The sequence below is a fragment of the Cupressus sempervirens genome, chromosome 10 (assembly GCF_028749045.1).
Source record: "Cupressus sempervirens isolate cs-2001-9-10 chromosome 10, ASM2874904v1, whole genome shotgun sequence".
Lineage (NCBI taxonomy): Eukaryota > Viridiplantae > Streptophyta > Pinopsida > Cupressales > Cupressaceae > Cupressus > Cupressus sempervirens.
Window position 1 is genome coordinate 299411157 of NC_143127.1, and position 22637 is coordinate 299433793.

The 22637-nt window shown below is 35.0% G+C and overlaps 1 protein-coding gene across 1 annotated transcript in view; it reads right to left on the minus strand.

Moving 5' to 3' along the window:
- Positions 1–21100, minus strand: part of LOC149533822 (ARM repeat superfamily protein) — a 97783-nt gene extending 76683 nt beyond the window's left edge. The window contains exons 1-13 of the mRNA XM_089807789.1: positions 20934–21100; positions 20506–20812; positions 14783–14896; positions 14475–14540; positions 9349–9438; positions 9103–9222; positions 8810–8838; positions 8517–8659; positions 8310–8404; positions 7667–7753; positions 7425–7532; positions 7208–7299; positions 6836–6917 (exon numbers count right to left, since the gene is read on the minus strand). Coding sequence (XP_089663915.1) covers positions 6836–6917; positions 7208–7299; positions 7425–7532; positions 7667–7753; positions 8310–8404; positions 8517–8659; positions 8810–8838; positions 9103–9222; positions 9349–9438; positions 14475–14540; positions 14783–14896; positions 20506–20595 — 1116 coding nt within the window. The 5' untranslated portion in view covers positions 20596–20812; positions 20934–21100. The remainder of the gene's footprint in view (positions 1–6835; positions 6918–7207; positions 7300–7424; positions 7533–7666; positions 7754–8309; positions 8405–8516; positions 8660–8809; positions 8839–9102; positions 9223–9348; positions 9439–14474; positions 14541–14782; positions 14897–20505; positions 20813–20933) is intronic.
- Positions 21101–22637: the final 1537 nt, after the last annotated feature.

Here is a 22637-nt window from a genome sequence, read left to right on the forward strand (position 1 = left end):
TTCACAGCTATGGCCACACTTCTAATTTGTCTTTAACCATCTGCCCAGTCCATTCAATGGGCTCCAAAATTGACACATAAGAGGCAACTTAGACCTTTTTCTTAGTGTCATTCTGATGGGGACATGACATACTAATAATAAAGAATTAGAATATAAAAATAAATGAATAATAACTAGTTGTAATATAATATAATTAATGAAAGAACCAAATATAATGGAAGGAAATGACTTTTGAACTCCAAAAGTTGTCACCTCTTGGTTTTGAATGCATAAAAGCTAAGTTCAAACCCAATCAAAGGGGGAATATGTAATATAATAGAAAAATATGAAAAAAACAACAAAATAACATCTAGGAATTCGTCACAAAAATAAATTGAAGGGTAATAATCAGTGGGATATCATTCTTAGTAGATAGCAATAATAATTACATACATACACACAACAAAGCATAGTTCCAAGAATCACGGCAATTCATGCGATTCACGCGATTGGGCGATTCGATTCAAGCCAAACGATTTTTTGTGAATCGGTGAATCGAATCAGCGATAAAGGGTTTATGAAATAAGTTACTCACTAAATTTCAAGGGTTTTTTAAATTTTCCGATTCATGGCCGATTCGATGCCGATTCATGGCCGATTCACGATTTGATTCGGCCTTGCCGATTTCGATCCGATTCCAATTCTTGTTACTTTGCAACAAAGGCATTGTGGAAGAAAGATATAGATTGTAAATAAATAATTGGTATGTGTTGAATGTCTTTCGGATTATACCATCTTAATAAATTTATAAACATTGATAACAAACCATCACTATAGTCAAATATATATGTACATGCTCAAGACTTAAAAGTTTGTAAGAGAAGTGCAAAGATGTATTCAAGGAGAGGCGTGCGTAAATCCAGCCAATCGGTCATTTCCAAGATAGGGTAGGCATCAGCGACCCCAAGCGCTTTGCAGACAAGTTCCAACAAAGGCTTAAGGAATTAGATTTGAAAAACCTTGAGGGAAACCGTTAAGTTTGGTGTTTAAGCAACCTGTTACATCTCAGCATTCTTGTAGACTGGAGTAATAATAAGGATAGCATGAATTTCTCAATTCGCATATAGTTTATTATTAATTGACATACACTTATTATCTTTATAGCATAAATTAAGCTAATCTAAAGAATTTAATTCAAGTATAAAATGCATAAACTAGTTGAATTACAAATGGTATCAGAGCATGATCCTACCATCTAGTAGATAAAAAGGAATCCAGAAATACATACATGTGTACATGTGAAAATATTGAAGTAAAGAAACAAATTATAAAGGTTATGGATAGAGAGAGACATTTATTTCAATAGGCAGAAATCTGAAAAGGTGGGTATAATGTGTATGCTTCGTGTCTTCGTACATTGAAGTGTATTCTTTGTGTCTCCATGCATTAAAATGTATTCTTCATTATGTTTTGTGTCTTCATATATTCACATATTTCATACTTTCAAATATATGTGATTCTATATTTAATTAGTCTAGAATAGTAAGACTCAAAGGTATGAATTTACAAACTAATAACAGAGTTGCGCAATTACTCACAAAAGACATAAAATTAACATTGCTTGAGGACAAGTAATTTTGGGGAGGGTAGAACTACGATGTCCACAATCTAAAAATAGGTTTGAATAATAATAATAAAATTAGAATATAAATAAATCAATAACAAATTATAATATAATTAATGAAAGAACCAAATATAATGAAAGGAAATGACTTTTCAACTCCAAAAGTTGCCACCTCTTGGTTTTGAATATATAAAAGCGAAGTTCAAACTCAATCAATGGGGGAATATATAATATAATGGAAGAATATGAGAAAAAAGCAGCACAATAACATCTAAGAATTCATCACAAGAGTAAATTGGAGGATAATAATCGATGGGATATTATTCTCAGCAGATAACGAAATTACTTACATACACACACACAGCCGAGGCATCGTGGAAGAAAGACAAAGATTATAAATAAATAATTGGTATATGTTGACTGTCTTTCTGATTATACCATCTTAATAAATTTAATAAACATTGATAAAAGGCCATCATTATAATCAAATATATGTACATCTAGTAGAAGTGCAAAGATGTATCCAGGGAAAGGCATGTATATATCCAGGCAATCAGTCATTTCCAAGATAGGATGGGGATCAGCGACCTTGAGCACCTTGCAGACAAGTTCCACGAAAGGCTTAAGGACTTGGATCTGAAAAAACCTTCAGGGAAACCGTTGAGTTTGGTGTCTAAGCAACTGTTTACATCTCAGCATTCTCATAGAGTGGAGTAAATAATAGGGATATCATGAATTTCTCACTTCGCATATAGTTTATTAGTAATTCGCATACAGCTATTATCTTTATAGCATGGATTAAGTTAATTTAAAGAATTTGATTCAAGTATATTTATTATTTATGCATCAACTAATTGAACTAACTTGGGGACATGATATCCTTGCATATGCATTATCTTCCAAGTGTTACAGCTCTTTGGTACATTATTTGCCAGGGTGAACACCACCATATAGGAATACTAAACTTGCTACTATATACAAGCAAGCATTCACAAGGCTCTTCATAAATCTGAAAATGGTGCAAAACGTTAGGAGAGTTTGGCATGTTCATCTCAGGAATAGATCATGGTCCTTGTGCTATTAAAAAACAACTAAAAATGGATCCTTGTACATGGTGGTACCTCCATGTACAAGATTATGTGTTCATCCAACCTCTTGCAATCAAGATTCGACCACAAGTTGTTTCTTTCTTTTTAAACATTTGTATTGTAGACTTTAGTACATAGCATTTTTTAATTTATTTTGCAATTTTCAAATTTAACTTTTGTTAGTTTTCTCTCTGATTTCAAAAGGTTGCAAGTTATTCCACTCCGCAGAATTGGAGTTCATACTCCTTTAACCACTCAATGAAATGTAACAAATTGGCTGCAAAAAAAGCAAACGAATTTGTATATGTTCATTCTCATTTGTGTCTTCTATCAAATAAGGAACACCAATACAAGGATGGATCAACCAAGCATTCCAATGTAACCCCTAAGTGTACTAACTTGGATGCAAGTAAGGGTGATGACAATGAGTTACATATAATGCACTTAGAGAGTGGCATTGTTTTGGGTTCAAATGATGTTAAACTTGAAGCAAACACTGATGATCTTGATCTGAATTTTTTTGATGATTGATAAAGATGGAAGACAATTATTATTTTTTATTGTCAATTTTGTCAATGTTCTAACTTTCATATCATGACATAATTATTATTTTTTATTGTCAATTTTGTAAATGTTATAACTTTCATATCATGACACTAAACATATATATGTATATGACATAATATTGAAATTTTGAACTATCAAATGACATTTGGCATTGATCGATGAGTCATGATATCAAACATATTTAGTCAAACGATTTTGTATATTTATTTAAACTTGTAGCATATATATACACATGTACACACACCTAAAGGGTAAAAAAGTTGCCCGTTCACATGTATTGGGTTCTTGTGAATGTACCTTTATACTAGGTTCTTGCACACATACCTATACACATAACCATATAGGCAAATAATCTCTCAATGAGAAAGCATCGATTAGATTCAGAAATGTTTTCCATCCCTATTAAGAGTGTGGATGTAGTTTTGAGTGTGCAATGACTTCAATAATTAGGACCAAATTTCTTTCAATTTTCAAGACCTATACATGACTTTTAGTACACATGAGAAAAAGTATGAACTCTTTGGGATACAATCATCACCAAGTGTAATAATTAGCTCACACGGGATATAGAAATTGCTCAAGAAGGTTCTCACAGTATAGAGGCACAATTACATTTTATAGAAGCACTAGATATAATATCTCAAGATCAACGAAAAATTAAAGAAATTGTTCAATAACAAGAAGCATTATTCATCCCAACAAAAGTTCCTATTTATCCTCTATAATCATGTTCAAGAAAGGGGAATATCCATGTGGAGCATTCTCTCATTGGAAGATAATAAAATATATGGCAAACTATAAAAATGTGTCTTTCTAGTGAAAGAAATTGAATACTCAAGAATTTTTTGTCACTTACATAAGTTAAGATGGACCGTAAGCAGAGAGGGTTTTTGGGTCTAACAATATTATAGATCATTTGTTCATACCTATCATCCTGTAAAGAAACATTTGTTTAGAGGTGTTAAAAGTGAATGTCCAAAGTCAAATAATCTTCTTGCAATCTCTCTTGTTGTGAATAATCTCATTAGGAATGCGTATTTTGGTGGACTCCCCCATCCATCTCCTACTAATATTAAAAAAAAGTTGTAAATAAACTCATTAAGAATATTTTAATGCTCCCATCCTACTCATGAAATTTCCAAAACCAAAATGCAAAAAATTCCTACAAAGGTGAAAAAATTTGCCAATCAAAGACGCAAGATGGAATAATGAATGGTTCATACCATGCATTTTAGATTTGCTAAGCATTAAGGGAAATGCATTTCTAAGGGTAGGGAAATGTTATGATCTTGATTGATATATTACTAAGTATAGATTATATCCCAAGTATAGTATGGTGAGAACTTGTGACATGCTTAACCTTAACATTAAACAAAATTAGCACCTCAATACTCTTAATTAGGGTGAAGGGATATGTCCTTGCATAGTTATATGTATCAATAAAGGTGGAGATGTTTCTCCCAAAGCATCATATCATCTATTACTGAATTCTTATGTTATTCATCTGATAATTGGAGGTTACCCCACCAAATGATCTGCTACATTTCTGATTTTTCCAAATATTTATTATCCTTTATAACAAAGCAACAACAACCTCTTCCTGGGATGCAATTACTTGAATTCATAAGAAATTCCTTGGACAAAAGAAAATGACTCTTTGTCTAGCAGCCACATGCCTCAATGGTTGAAAAAATAAAATAAAAAGGAAAGTTGAACTTGAACCAGATCCATTATCAACTATACTAATATCAACAAGGTAACTTTCTTACAGCATTAATTGTAAAGAATATTTTTTCCTTCTTTATCATTCTAGTATCAACAAAGTTTTTTTACAACACTAAGTTGCCAATTTGGGTACAACTCTCAAAATTTCATTTCACAATGAAAATTCAAAAGTCAATTTGCAAAAATGATAATATTTAAAGTCTCAAAATGTCATTTCACAATGAGTCGAATTGCAAGCCATATTTAATATCCATCGAACCAATATTCAAATCAAATCAACTACAAAGGAGTCAGTTTTTTTAGTCACGGAGATTAAATGGGAGGAAAGCCTTTTGAACAAAATTCAACAAGTTTCTGATGATCTTTCCAAAGAGGCAATTAATTTGAGGCATAACACTTGAACATTTCAAACCGCCAAAGCATATACCTGATGAGGCACGTTAGATTCATTTGCATGAAATAATATCTGTTATAAAATATTCTAATAAAATTTATAACAACAATAAAAACAAATGGAATGATTTCCACAGTCCATGAATTAGAATGTAAAAGATCTTTTGTGTTAAACTATGCTTCTTTGATCTACATTTTGAATTGCACTCGGTGATGCATCATTAGATTAGGAATAAGGAGAGACTGAATTGCAGAACAGGCCTTAAAATGTAGAGAGATAAAAAGATTACAAAATAATCATTTAAAAACAAGAATCACTGAGTGTGATTTGAAACATCAATAAAGAAGCATATACAGTTTAACCCAAAAGAGTTCACATTCTAACAATAAAAACCTTAAGAATCCCAAATTGTCAAGTGTCCCATGGTAATAGAACTGTTTGGGGTCTATCAACTAGAGCATACTAATCTCATTTCTCTCTTAAATTTCAGGCATGTGCTATTTCCGTTGAATTGTATCCCCTATATACTGTAATCCCTATTAGAATTTTTGCCTCTGAAAACATGGAATATGTCTAAACTTTAGTTCATATCTCACAGTAAGGCTGCCTATCTTTCAGTTCCTACATGTCTCTAAGACAATCAACCTCACCATTGTCCTTGTGACTAAGAATATTTTATCAAGTTCATGCTACACAGCCGACACTATGACCCTCTGTAATATTTAGTACCTTGATTCTACCTCAAGTTCATGTCCTTGTTAAAACTTGTTCAGATTTTTACTTTGCCATTGGGATTTATTTAATAATGAGTGTACAATTTTCATTTACTAGATTTGATCTTGGGTCTTGGATTTACAATATGTGAAAGTAGAGATAACATGATAATACAGTGTATCCAACAAATCTTTGGCATTGTAGATGGGAAGGTGTAGAAATTCAAAACTGAACACAGGCACTTAAAGGAAATTCACAGACTCGACACAGGTCCGGTCAGGTTCATCCCATGTCTGGCTAGGATGTCCGGATTCATTGTGGAATGGCTGGACATGGAACAAACCAAGACCGAAACTAGACCTGGATCGCACCCAAACTTGGTTCAAGCCTTGGGGGCTCAATTCAGGTACTCTTAGTAATACAACATTAACCTTGAGGAATGTTTCTTTTTATTTTAATCAATAGTCAACGCCTTTTATAGAGCCCAAAAGCATATTGCATTTTGGATCTTTGCTTGTAATTGAAAATTGTAACTCTTAAATTGCTATCAGCTGTCTCTATTGGCATTTTTACCCCATTAGCATTCATAAATAGTTCATGCTCTTCTGATGCAAAGACAATCCATTCGAACAAAATTTTAATGCTCTTGTATCTTGTATCTCCACAGCAATATATTATCAATAAATAGACGGGCCAACTTGATAATGCTTTTTTTCTTAAAAGCTGAGGAAGAGAACAGCATACCTCTGTTCGATACTTATCAAGCAGAACTTTAATCCAATGCAATGCCTCAAGTCTAGTAGCCTCCCATTCACTAGTTAATTCCCTGTCAATAGAAGAAATATATAATTCAATTTATCTGAAGGACCATGCATCATGTTTTTAACTTCTTTCAGCATACATTTTTAAAACCTTGTGCATATCTAGCTGCAATTCAAGCAGTGGTATTGGAGCTAAAAAATTCTTATTGAAATATTTACTGGTCGATGGAACTTGGGACCAATCATGAGATCTAGTGTGCTTGTTTGAAGGCACAACAGATCAACTAATCGATAAAATATAGAAATTCCAATAACCTTTAAACCAATCTGTACTGCCAGATAGTAAAAACTGCACCTCCTAGCAATTTTAAGCACTGATTCAATGTCAAATCCCTCTCCAGGCACAGGTGTGATTTCTCGAAGCTCATCATTTGTTTCACGAGCGACCTGTAACCAATAACAAGAGTATGCACCTCAAATGCTACAGAAAATTGCTTTCAATCAGTACTGCAAAACTCCATTATAAATGATTATCTAAGAAACAACAGAAAACAAAGGAATCAGTGACTTGCCACTCTTATTTTCTCCTCTTTATCAGATATACATGGTAAAATGGCTCCTAAAATATCTGCATAATAAGAAACTAGCTGCTCTCCCCCGAGCTTAACAAACTCATTCATCTGCATGCAGTAGCCATATTTAAGGTATTAGTTAAAAGGAAAGGATTATATAGTCATATCATTATTAAGATATATAAAGTGAAATAAACTATATTATTTGTAGTCTTGCATATCTTTACAACTAATTTTCTTACCCAAGTGATAGCCGTCAACCGAGTAAACTCATCGGGAGAATCCGCTCTTTGCACTAATATCTCAGCCATGCGTCCATAATCCACTGACTAAAGTATATGGAATCAAAGCAAACAAGACAATACATCAGAGAAGTATTCTACATGATTACCAAAACAATAAGAACCCTCCTCCCCAGAGGACAACATTCTGCTAGTTTGCAACAGTAGGTAAACAATATTTTCCCATAAGATAAACGAAACAATATAATCCTAGAATTTAAGCTGACACCTATAAGAAAATTTCAAAGAAAACTTTATAATTTCACAAAGAAGGGGCAATAACTACAAATGAATGATAGAAATAGAAACAAAAGTAAGAAGAGAATATTGACTACTCTGCAATTGTAATAGAAACTAGCAGTAAGTCATTTTCCTGCGATTACAATGACTAGTCATTTAATTTAAGCTCTAGAAGAAACACATTCCTTGAGAAGCAGAAATTTAAACCAACAAAAAAGAAATTGATTTATATGGCATTAAAGAGCAATAAGCATGCAAAAATAAAAGCAGCATTGCTTAGTATGCCATCAACACAAACAAAATTATCATACAACTTGATAGAGAAAAAATGAACCATCCTTTTCATGAGTATTAATGCTCTTACCGGAGAGTTTTTAATCTCTTGTAAGAATTCAGTGAGTGCAGAATCTGCCTGCTGCCGTATTTCATGACTAGAGTCACTCAGCATATTAAAAAGACCTAAACAATCAAATAGAATTATCAACAGAAAACATGTTTTATTGTAAAATAGTTCAGAAAAGAAATTTTGGAAATGGACCAAGTAAAACAGAATTTAAGTTGAATTCAGTACCATCAAGAAAATCAGGCAAGAAGCCTAGCATATCAATGTCAGGAACACTGTCCAATACAGTTATCCATCCAACCAGGAATTGGCGTACATAAGGATTTAAAACATTCATCCGTTCCCTCAAGAGTGGTATGAACTCTTCTATGCTGAAGAAGAATTACAGGGTCACATGATGTCTCCCAAAGTCATTAACAAATATCAACGAAAGAACAAAGTGCTTTCCAAGCTGGTACTAAAATGAAAGAAGCCTAATCCTTACAAGTATTCATTAACCTTAAAAGAGACAAGTAGTATACCTGAACTGGTCACTTTCTGTAACAATGTCCTACAAGAGTGAAATCAAATGTAACTTAAATATCAAATACATTATATAAAGAAGCCAAAAAAAATGATATGCTCAAACATATTTCATATTAAAATCAAAATAAGGACAACTGCTGCTTCAGTTGCTCACTTTATGGTCACAATCTGTAACAATATCCTACAAGAGTAAATTCAAATGTAACTTTATTATCCAATACGCTGTGTAAAGAAGCCAAAAAATGATATGTTCAAAGCTATTTCACATTGTGCTCCTTTAGTTGCTCACTTTGACAAGGCGATCTAAAAGATGTGCAGCACTTTGCACATTAGCATCCGAGTCAGCTGAGAGTTTGCATAGAGCATCAAAAATTTGGTTAAAGAAGAAGATAAACTCTCCCCTTGCAACCTGTATGCATCAAGTTCAATATATTTGCTTGTCAAATTACTGAAATCATAAGCATAAAAAGATAATGCTTTTAAGAATATCAAGCATAAATCCAGCTTCACTGAAGCACCCCAGTACAGTGAATACCTTTGCTATATTATACAGGGCTTCACAGGCATAATAACGAACTCTGCTGTCTTGATCAGTAAAAGAGTTGAGAACAGGGGGAACAATTTGCTGATTCAAGACAAAGAGATCATATCATACTCAAAAATGTGGAAATATCCAAAGACCAATAGAGTGATGTTATATGATGCTAGGCCACTAAGAAACAATTCAACTTTAAAGGCAATGCTTTAGTGCCCAGGTACAATGAGCAAAATTGTGGAATAGTAAATGAGCAAGCTGAAACTTGTTAAACAGCATTCACAGAAGGCACAAAAAGCCAACATAAAATATACTACAGGCCAATTGTTTAAAGTATTCCCACAAGAAAATTAAGTTGTCCAATTGTAATTTACATATTTACAGAATTGTTTCTCCAGTTTTCCAGTATCAAAATATATTCTACAAAATCTAATATTCTCATTGTGGTTCAAATACTCAAAGTGACATCCAAGATGGAAATCTATGCAGTGACTCTGAGTCTTCCACCATGTGACTTCTAGTGGGAATTTCTAAGTTGTTATCTAACTGTTAATGCTCAAAAGGAGCTAAGTATTGTATTGCTCATGAAGAGTTAAGCATTAATATCAGTTGGCTCCAATATACAATGTCCCCTACTTGAGATTCATGGTATGAGGGCTTCACTTCTCGAATCCATAGAATGGTTGGGCTACCATAGATGCCATCCTGGGTGCTCATTCTGATTCAACAGTTTTCTTGAGAGGGCACTTTACTGCCATTCTGGACATCTCTAATAAAAGAGGGGGGTGCAAGTTTCAATCACAAACTCAAAAAGATTTCAGGAAGTGGTTAAATAAAAATCATTCGATGGAAATTGGTTAATAATGGAACTTTTATTTGGACCGCTAGACAAGTAGGATTTAGTAATATTTTAATAAAACTTATATTTGTTCTTCCTTGGAGATCTAGAAGCTTTCCCCATTATCTTTGAAAGATCCATAGAGGCCATCAATGGATCAGACCAGTTTCCTATCAGCCTAGAGATAAAAGTCCACGTAGATGCCCCTTTAAGTTTGAGCATATGTGGTATAGAGCCCCAAACTTCGATTGGTGGAAAAATGTAGGAAAGAGGAAAAACCGATGGGTTCTAACTTCTAAGCTTTTCTGTTTCACAGTAAAGCTAAAATCACTTAACAGAAACTCAAAAATTGGAATCGGCAACAGTTAAAAAAATATTTTTGAGGAGAAACCTGAATTAGAAGAGGAATTCAACATATTGAACGAGAAGTCATTGAGCATAGAATGAATCAAGAGAGCTATATAAGAGAAAAGAAATAGATGGAGAAATATGAAAGTGTTTTATCCAAGGAAAAGATCTTCTGGAGGCAGAATTCGAAGGAGACATAGATTATGGAAAGTGACAGAAATGCAAAATTCTTCCACAATAGTACCAAACAGAGAAGAATCATATATAATATCGCAATTTTAAAATCTTCAAATGGAGATGCTATTGATGATCCCAAGGAGATTGTAAGAGCAGCTTTGGGGTTTTTCAAAACCTTTCAAATAACGAAGAAGACTTGAGGATAAGAGCACAATAAAACTCCGTAACATTGCAAAGATATGTAAAAAAGATCAAAATAACACGATAGATGATGCAATTGGGCATGAAAAGTTGAAATCTGCCCTATTTTAGATGCAACCAAATAAATCACCCGGACTCAATGGATTCCAGCAGTATTCTCCCAAAGGTGCTGGAAAATAATAGGAGATAAAATGACCAAGGCTATTGAAGCAGTATTGAAGAAATTAATAATACATCCATTGCCCCGATTCCAAATAAAGAAAGGGCTTCCACATTGGATGACTACAGGCCAATATCTTTATGCAATACCATTTACCAAGTGATTTCTAAAGATATGACTGAGGCATTTAAAAGTCATAGATGGCATAATCTCAGATGAGCAGACTGGATTTGTGACAGGCAGATATATTTTAAATGGAGTTATTATTGCACAAGAAGTGATCCACTCCATCCAACAAACTAAGAAAGAATGCATGATAATCAAACTCGATATAAGGAAGGCCTATGACAGGGTAGATTAACACTTCCTTATCAAAGCTATGGAGGCTTTTGACTTCAAAAAAAGGTGGCTCAATCAGATACTCAATTGCATATCCACGCCAAGATTTTTGGTCTTGACAAACGGATCTCCTGAACACTTTTTCGAAGTTTCCACAGGATTAAGGCAAGCGGTTACTCTGTCCGCATATCTATCTATCATCCTAGCAAAAGCTTTGGGAAGAACAAAAGGAGATGCAAATAGCGAGAATAAAAGGCATTAAAGTGACTAGTTTGGTTCCACCAATTATTAATCGACCATTTTCTGATAACACTATGGTTTTTAGGATGGCCAAAAGAATGAAAGCCTAATATTTGAATACTATTCTGCAGAAATACTCTTTGGCCTCTAGACAGGAAGTAAATAAAAATAAATCGAAAGTTTTCCTTTTTAATATCTCAAAATAAAATTTTGAGAATCCTAAATTATAAGAAAGGACATCTCCCTTGTGTATTTTTCAGACTTCCATGGGAAAAAGGATTGAGAACATAAAGGTTATGGGATCCCCTTGAGCAGATATCATAGATTAAATCAGCCTCGTGGAAAGGGAGATGGTTGTGTTGGTCAGGTAGACTAATTATGATCAAAGACGTATTGTCAGCTATACCTATTTACCTCCTCTCATGTATTGCTCTATCTGTTGGGGTGGGATGGAATGTCAATCAACAACTTAGAAGATTTTTCAAGCAAGTTGCAGAAGAGAAGGAAACAATAGCATTAATAGCCTGGGATTAGATTAGCAAAGCAAACTAAGAGAGAGGAGCAGAGATTGGAAATCTATTTGCTCAGAACAAAGCATTGGGAGCGAAAATAATATGGAGACTGTTCAAGGATCCAAACAGGCAATGGACTAAAGATTCTACAATTCAAATATCTAAGGGGCAAAGAGAGTGAACAAATCCTTTCTATTACAGATGCTCCCAAAGGGTCAAGGATATGGAACTTTATGCAAATCTGTCGATCAGTGATATCAACCCAGTTATTCTGGGATGTTCACAAAAGGGAAAAATCCAAGTCATGGAAGGAGCCTTTGGTAGGGCAGCCTAGTTTGGACTCTCTTGGTCACAGAAGAATAAAAAATTGCTTGACCAGGAGGTGCGAAGGCAGAGTTGGGGATTATATCTCAGTAGTAAATAGTGATTTCTCTCTAGGATGGCAATAGAAAAATCTCTCATCCTTCAGTATCAGTATAAGTGGTGGATGTAATACTAAGTAATTTAAATCAAAGATCTATTTCATTGAGACAAGGAGATGACAAGATTATTTGGAATGGCTCGAAGTTGGGATACTATAACACCAAGGACAGATAGAAAAGCATTATTTAGACATAGGGCATTCTGGTTGCTAGAGTAAACTCTGATTGCCAAAAGCAGGTATGTTTACTTGGGCCACCCTACAGAAAAGGATATAAATTGCAAACCAGTTCCATAATCTTGGATTCTCAGGGCCTTCCAAGAGTGTTCTCTGCGAAAATCAAGAGAGGGATTGGATCAATTATTACATGTTAGTCAATAAACTCAAGCATATTGGCAATGGTTTTTTGCCCAAAATGCGTGGCAGAGTGCTCTAACTAATGATAATCTATGTATCAAAAGTAATGTTAGTCTTTGGATACATCTGGAATCTTGGCCCTTCTATTATAATTCTGGAGTTGTGGCCCTTCAGTGCTCTAACTAATGATATTCTACGTATCCAAAGTAATGTTAGTCTTTGGATGCATCTGGAATCTTGGCCCTTCTATTATCATTTGGGAGTTGTGGCCCTTCTAGGATCATTCATAAATAAAACTTTCTAGCTGGGGAAGTGGAAGTATATCAATGTCAAGCCCAATTTCAAGTGGCTAGATGACTTTGCTGAAGTCTCCAGTCCAGAGGCAATCTATGAGGAGTAAGCTGCATGGTAGCCCCTTTTTAATGCTTTTTTTAATGCTTTTGTAGCTTCCCCTTGATGCTGTCGGGGTTCCTTAGCTCTGGCATGAAGATTATACAGAAAAATATTTATAATGTAATGGTCCTGCTGACAAGTTCTATCTTTAGGTCCTTGTAATCAGTATGGACATTTTGTCATAAAGTCCACAGCAGTAAACAGAATGATGCATGCAAGTCTGTAAAAATGGATATGTGGGCCATACTATCTGTGGCAGTACGTAGAATATTATACTCATAGTTGGATGGGTATATGAAATTGTATAAGTTTCTGATCGCAGGATATTCTGTCTGTATGAAAAACAATAAATGGTCACTGGACTGCCTGTTTTGGATGTAAATTTTTAAGATATCAATATGATGTTCGCAACTTGAATTGTGTGTTCTGGATCGAAAAAAATTAATATATTTAGATTTATCACTTTGTATTATTTTAATAAACTTATTGACCATCTACTTTTTAGATAGAAATAAATTTTGTATCTCTTATTTTAGTTTTGATAATAAAAACATTCATGGTAAATATATAATATTTTCTATTTGAATAAAATCTAGTACTTTTATATTTTGTTTTAAAAGTTAAAATTAAAGTTATTTTTATATTGAAAATTTTGTGGATGCAATATTTCTATGTTAGAAAGAATTATTAAAGGTGAATTTAATGACAATTTTTTTAACAAATTTTACCCCTTGCTGAACTTCACCCAAATTTTATTGTTGACAAACCTGAACTCGAATTTGTGCCTTGTGACTTAAGTCTATATTATACCTATCTGCAATACATCACCCTAGTAAATTTAATCATTGTCAATTAACTACTAATTTGCAATGATTACTTCAATAAATAATTTACCACTGCTTGAAAAATGGTCATACAAAACAAAAGCAGTTCAAACTTCATGCTACTCAATAGAGATATAGAGTTGGACCACATGATCAATTTATTTAGCACATTACTTCTTGATTAGCACAAATTAACAAAAGGATCATGTCTTAGTAATTATTTTGGTTAGTGCTTCTCAAATCGTATGCCTGTTGACTTCCTATCTTCTCATACAAAACAAAGGCAAATGTGTTAAACATCATAAGCTACACTCACCTCGAGATGCTGAGCAGCTTCTGATGCCAAACCAACAGTTGCTGCAGCCAGCCCTATCAAGCCACCCTACGTACACCAAATGTGCTGTCGTATTAATATTAACAAGTGTATTTTTACCACCACTTATGAAAAAACATTGATTATTTAATGTAGATAAAAAGTTGTGCAAGAAGTGTCAAGTTTGCATAAGAGTAAGAGTAAAGATTAGAATGATGCAATCTTGGCATGTCTGCATTTGTGTTATGCATTTACTGTTAATTGTGTCCAGGTGCATTTCCGATACAGGTGCAAAAGGCTCTGTCATATACCTTTCTGTGATTTGCTTGAGGAGAGAGAGCAAATTCATGTGTAAGCACATTGATTATTGCTGATATCTTTTCATGGTCCCCAGCAGCGGTCAAATTTTTTATAACTCCTTCAAGCTATTTCAGAAGAGAAGTATTAGCACAAATATGAGAAAATTCGACATAGAACCTGGTTACCCAAACAAAAAGGTTATCACCATCCACATTTCCATTTCAGCCAATATGCTAAAAGAAAGTTCCTGTTTCGAAACTGCATTGTACTTGCAAAGCATGTGACCATGTCATAGTAGTCCTAAAAACTATATATATAATATGTTGTAACATGTAATTGAATCCTGCACATTTCTCAACCTCGAGATTTCAAATTCTATATTGTACTATCAAGAAATAAAAATGTGAAAACCAATAAAGTAGCATTGCATATCATTGCTATAAAGCCTGAAAGTAAATTCCAAACAACCAAGACAAATGCAGAAACAAAAGCAGAAAATTATGTAAAATTGCAATTAAATAAAATGGGATCAAAAAGTGTCAATGGGGTTGTGCTCAAATGGCAAGGCCATAATGTTCTCATCTTGGAGATCCATGTTCGATCCCCGCCCCCCCAAAAGAGATATATGTGGTCTTTGTGACTTGAGTTGATTATGCAGTTATGTGTCTTATGTGAGTTCTAAGTGGATTATGTTGAATGGGGAGGAGGTCCCCCTTGTGACCTCCATCTGGGTGCTGGCCCTACCACCTATTAACCTACCCAAAAAAGGGATCAAAAAACAGAATAGAACATATAACACTGTTTTGGTTAACTTTCCAAATGTGCCTGTCATCAGGAACCTTTATAACTGAAATAAACAGTTGTTTTGCATTGAACAGAGCCCACAGATTTAAGGAATTAAGTATTATCAAAAATCTCATTATACTTGGCATTGATGTGATCTTGTAGGGTCAGTTTACCCATAGGAAAAGAAATCGTGTAACTTAAGATAAATGCTAAGCAGTGAACCAGCTGAAGACAAGAAAATTTGTCAATATGTTAGTTGAAGAAAAAACACATATAACCATGAGACCAACAAGATTAGCTTTTGTGCCACTACACAACCACCATCTCTAAGCTGAGGACAGCAAACTGATAAATTCAAGACATAGAGAGAAGCCCAAACAAATACAAGAGTTGGTTGCAACAACAAAAATACTTACAATTTCATGGCAAGAAACCAAAACCTAATTTAGAGGACTACCTTCAAATAAAATACTTTCAATTTTTGATCACTCTCACAGCCGAAACTGGTCAAAATCAAGCACAAAGGCATGCTATGAGCCAGATCACAACTAGAAGGTAGGCAAGAAGGAGAAACATCAGAATAAAACTAGCTACTAGAAAATAAGCTATACAGAACCTTGGAAATCTGCCAAACAAAAAAGCTAATCAATGAGAAGGTTTAGAAACCCAGGTCCAAATCATCTGATTAATCATCACCAATCAGCCAATCAGAATGCACAACAAATTAAACAAATCACAAACAGCAAAGACACCATATAGAAAAATGTTCTTTCACTACATTTGTACTACTACTCTGTTTTTACTCTCGCAATATAAAACCCCAACTATACCAAACTTGATGTCTAGACTTTTTTACAACCACCATTCTAAGCTGCAATCATTCACTTGATTCCATGCCTCCCTCTTTTTGCCAACCCTTTCTCCTAGGCTTCATGATCCCAATGGCTCCAAAAAAGAACTTCTCTAAAATCCCAAATCCAAGGCTGCAAAATTTCCTTATGTCTAGGTTCAAAGCCCCTTCTGGAGTCCAGGACTGGTGCAAATTTAACCGCTTTAGAACATGGAAACCTTCATGGTGCATACCACTTTCATTATTTTCATCAATTTTTACAAACCATTTAAAAATCAAAGCAATCTTGTGAGAAAGTCAAAGAAACTCAAAAGTAAATGAAAAATGACAAAACATGACAATTTCGAGTACTTTCTGCTGCCGCCTTCCATTTCCCTCAGTAGACCATTTCTGCCTAGCCCCAGCAGAACTCAAAAATTTTCTGTTGAGTATTTCTCTGAAACTTGATGATGTTTTTTCACTTGGAGAGCCACGGCAACGAGTGTGAAACATGCAAAACCATTTACAGTACAGCTATCTATAAAACAGGTCAAAGAAAACACATAAAAAGGGTTTGGCAATAAGGAATGAGTACCAAGATAAATGGAAGGGAAGGTGCAGGGGTAACAATTCTATCAAACAAAATATGGATACTTCAAATTCAAAACAATCATGCAAAACAGAACAAAGTAAGCATCTAGTTTACTTCTAGAAAATAGTTTTAAAGTCTGTGTGCAGTCACACCATTAAAAGCTCCTTTGCTAAGGAAATTTGTAACCGACAAACATTATCTCAGAAATGCTTCAGTCTTCTACACCAAGAAAAAAGGAATGCGAACATAATTACAGTTTGTGTATGCATTCTTGGCTGAGGATTTCTTATTTCCATTATCATCCTTCACCAGTGTTTGATACTCATCCCCATCCCCAACAGCATTTCAGCTATGGTGGGATGGCAGGGAATGTTCCCTAGCCATCCTCAAAAATCTTCAAGCCTTTGAAACGTTTCAGAAACCTGTTGCAGAAATTAAAAACACCATGGGGACATTCGAATGTCTCAGGCACAGCCAGACATTCCTGACAGCAAGGAAATTTTTTATTATTTCATTCATAACATTAAAGAGAATGCTAAAAAAAATTATGACAATTATATTTGCAGCAGCAATAAATATATCAAGACAGCAGTATAACAGCAATAAAATTAATCATGACAACAGTGAAGGCAGCAACAGTAGTATAACAGCAATAAATATATCGTGATAGAGATTATAGGTGCTCTGGCCATTTTTTCTTTGAATGTGGTTGGCATGCAGAATTCTACAGTCATTTCTATAATCCCTCCATCCCTCACATGGAACATTGGAAATAAGCATTCCAAAATGCAATACCCCGGTGACTGCATTGATCGCCACATATGTTTGTTTGTCACTTGCCACCACTAAATACATAAGAAGCTGCTCAGTGTATACAATAGTATGCATTGTAAAACCAGTGTTACCCAAGGCCATACCCGCAAGAGGTTAAAAGACATCCAACCCATCTAGTTGCCTTTCAACATTTTTCAATTTTTTGACAGAAACTACAGAAAAAAATGTAACACGAGAGAAACTAAAGAAACGTTCAAAAGGTCAATCTCCTGATGACTACATTCACTCATTGGTTAAACTTGTTTGTCACTTGTCATCACTCGGTCCCTAAGAAACCACTTGGTGCATTGGATAATATAATGTGTAAAAGCAGTCTTACCCAAGGATGCATTCCCATAACCTACAAGCCTAATCCTCCTTTCTCTTAAATGAATCTAGGATGCGACAATAACTTTTCCACGAATGGGTGTGCACTTGCACCCCAGGGATGAAATAATGCCCCGCATAGCTGCACATTTAAGTGGCAGAAAAACACAGAGGCTTCATGTGAGCTTGTGATTGTGATCAACTCTTTTCAAATGAAGTGGAGAAGAGAATGAGGAATCTAGATTAAGCCTGCCAGATCTAGTGAAGCTGAATTGGTAGTGCTCGCCTTCTCAAGTTTATCAAAGGTTAATTAAGTTCATTCACACAAGAACTAAAAGACTCGTCCTCAAAAAATTCGAGTTGCACTGTAATGCTTCACAAGCAAAAAAATAAATATGAACTCCTCAGATTATTTGTCCATACAATGGTGAGAACACCCACAGAAGGGCATCACTGGTTCTAAAACGAGGAATAAAGCACATAGCCATATTGGAATTGTTCAATACATAAGAAACTTGCAAGCTCATCTTATTGGTAACAGTCAAAGGTTTATTCAAATGCCAGCTAAGAGACTTGTTCTAAATGGAGGTTAAGTCAACATTAACTCCTTATGTGCATGTGATCCGGAGGAAATACATTGAACTGTTGAAACATTTTTGGTTTAAACTTCATCTGAATAATATTGATCTGAGACATCTTTGCGGTTGTTCCCTTTCAATGTAGTTGTAGAAAAGGTCTCAAGTGCTATATACTTTGGAAAGTTTAATGTTTATATTTGTTATTAATATATTTGCAGGTTTGATTTTCTAAACTTTCAGTTTTTAAACTTGCAAGTCATTTTCAGGTATTTTTATTTTTTAACATGTTTGTATTTAATAGTTCAAATATTTGTTTTTATATATTAGTTTAAAAGCCGCCTCCCTACCATCCCATCCTGAAATCTCAGAAATATTTTGTCATATCCAAACTCAGAGTGAAACAATGCTTCAAGTCAAGCTCAGAATATCGTATGGCAACATTTGTCAATCAAGCATCTTAGTCTTTTTCTTATAATTGGTTACACAACCCTTAATATCTGTACCACTGAGTATGATCATAATATATACTAGAATCAACACAAAGCAAAGCTACCAACAAGCTAAACATAGAACTAATAAATTCCGAGTTTGTCCTGAATCCTGCCATTCAGACTGCTACGTCCCATCAAATGAAATTTATCCAAGGGCCTTATTGAAAAAACTGCTTTCTACGTAGGTTACTATACAATTCCTTCTTTCTCTGGGTTAAACAAAGATTTGTTGCAATGATTTTGATGCATGGCTACTATAATAATTATTTCAAGGTGTACTATTAATAAATGCCCAAACACTGCACTTTATGTGGCTAGCTTCAACAGCTGCCTGCCTTAATTTGGATATTTACGATAACAATTATAACAAAGCTGTAAAGGCTCTTCCATGCCAAAAATCTTAAGGTCATGCATGAATGAACTCAATTTTTGGCATATAAATATTCAACCCCAAGAATTTAAGTGTTCCATTCACATTTTTAAGGTGGGTTGAGCCTTGCATGCATCATTCATGATTTTTAGAGTTTTAACATAGCTCTTCACCACAAAGAACAGTGAAGCCAGACCATAAGTAATTGTAAACCTTGTAAATGATCTGTAAGCCTAATAAATTCCAGAATAGTAGAATAAACATTAACATTAATTACAACTTCCACATAGCAATTGTGTTTCTAGAATGTGTTTTAACTTTTTAGGCTGCTCTAAATATGTCATAATTTGTTATCCATACAAATAGAGGGGTGCACAGAGGAGCCTTGGGATGCATCATTTAAACCAGAACATCATCGAAAATAAAAATATTTCAACAACAAAATTATGTTGATTTATATGCTTTGCAAAAAGTTTTAGTTAATGTCTTTCGTCACACAGTCCAGCCATACGCCAATTTGACAGAGCACCGAAAGGAGATTTAATTTTCCATCTGCATTCCATACTGTTCAAGTTTTGAACTTGTAGATTGTTAACTGATGATCAAGATCCCAACCGTTCCAGTTCAAGCTCAGAAATGTGAAAAGTGATACTGAATCTTATGAAGTGTGATCCTTAAACTATTCCCTTAGGCAATCTCCGAGCCCAAATAAGGCCAACGACAATAGCTCCTAAGGATTGTCAGAAAACCTTTGCACGTACAGAAAATTCACGGATCACACCCGTGCCCAAAGAAATAAGGTTCAATTTAAAGGGTTTGAGGTCTCTAATTTCGTGATCAACCTTCCCAAGGTCATCGATATTAATTACAGTGCTAGAAAAAACATCAAAACCAAGGAATATGCACATAAATAAGAAAACCAAATTAGGGCTATTTTATAAAACTTACCTCCAAAGCCGCATTTTTCCGCTTTTCGTAGAGCTTATCCGCAAGATTGCGCAGCACGGACCCGGGCAGCAGCGACGTAACATCCGTCATGTTGTTGTTGCCGATGTTATTGCCTTGGCCGGTGGAATTCCGCAAATACTTCGCAAAATAGGGGCTGCATAAATGTGCGAGGAAAGCCAAGCACCCGCGCCCCCAATTGTCCGACTCCAGGCCCCCTTCACCGCAAAGGTTCTTCGCCAAACCAGCCCTGTTACTACTTCAATAACCTTCTCTCCGCCACAAACGATAGCGTCAACAACACGCAACGCTGTAGAGATCAACGTCGGGGAATCAAGACCCAGTTTAAACCATTCATTTTAACCGATTCATTTAGCTAAAAACTCAATCTTTAAAAGAGATTCAAAACTGCAAAGGTTACAAGCTCGAACCTCCACCAAAAACAGCACCCTGCCTGCTGATTCAATCACCAAAGACCACTCGATCCAACCTTAATACCCACGAGCGAATGGTATTTGGGTTTCGTTTTCCTTCCCTGATTGGGGATTATTTTATCGTTTGAAGTTGCAGACAGTTCGTGTTTTGCTTTGCCTTTGCTGGTACTTTGTAGAGCTGTATTTGTTATTAATGTTGTACAGAAAGAGGAGGAGACAAGACCGCTACAGAAGTTTCTCTCCAATCCGCCAATATATCAGAAAAGGCACTTGTTATGGCTTTTTTCCAATGCTTTACTTTTACCCTATAATGAAGTTGAGTCTTCCTTCAGGCAATCTTCCCTTATGCGTCTGCAGCTGACTCAAACTGCCTGGGAAATTACTGACCTTGAGTTTTGATAGTTTACCGTTTGGGGGCCTGACTAAATGCGATGCTTTTGACTAACACTCTCTATGCAACACCTCTCGAATGTCTTTGATTGAAAAATATTAATAAGTAGGAGATGATTTCCTCAGCTAGTCAAATTGTGATGTGAATATCAGGATTTAACTGTGTGATTTTTGAGTCAAACTCGATGACCCATGTTTCATGAGTAGTGATTCAACATGAATCCATCTCTCATGAGAATAAATGGAACACTTAGCACTCATTGGATCTAGGTGATGCTCACAGGGGTGAAGCACCGGGACTTCCCGGGAGGTCACCCATCCCAGTACTACTCCAGCTTGAGCACGCTTAACTACGGAGTTTCCTCCACAGTTAAACCCAAAGCTTGCAACCCCATTTGCAAAACCTTCACCAAGTGTTGTGCCTTATGAACCATTCATTAGAAAGCCCCTTAAGCTCATCAATTGATAAGTAGGAGATGATTTCCACAGCTAGTCAAATTGTGATGTGAATATCAGGATTTAACTGTGTGATTTTTGAGTCAAACTCGATGACCCATGTTTCATGAGTAGTGATTCAACATGAATTCATCTCTCATGAGAATAAATGGAACACTTAGCACTCATTGGATCTAGGTGATGCTCACAGGGGTGAAGCACCGGGACTTCCCGAGAGGTCACCCATCCCAGTACTACTCCAGCCTGAGCGCGCTTAACTACGGAGTTTCCTCCACAGTTAAACCCAAAGCTTGCAACCCCATTTGCAAAACCTTCACCAAGTGTTGTGCCTTATGAACCATTCATTAGAAAGCCCCTTAAGCTCATCATTGAAAAATATTAGATTGATTATATTTTTATTTTTATTAACTCACTAGTATTTGCATCGAAAGAAGATTATGTGGATAATAATATATTGGAAGTACAGATGGTGAAAAATTAAATTTTTTAAATCAAGATTGTGATCATAATAAGAGCTATGAAAGAGCTAAAGTCCCTGCCTTTTGTAGAAAAAGAAGATCAGTTCTAATTTTTCTAGGGTGGTGATTTTTAAGCTAGAGAATTCTATAGGCAGAGCTCAAAGCCAATGGCCGATAAAATTCCTAATTTTACAAATATTAAATTAAAAATAAAATTAGAATGTTATTGCAAAACAATTTTAAAATTATTTATTAAATTATCAAAATAGTCATCTAAATAGTGAATCCAGTCGGTTGGCTTCCGAGCTCAAAAGGCATCGCATTACATAAGAGTAAGATTGATATATCTCAGAAGGCAAATTTCCAAATTCAAGGATGAGTATTGGTTTTCCATTGT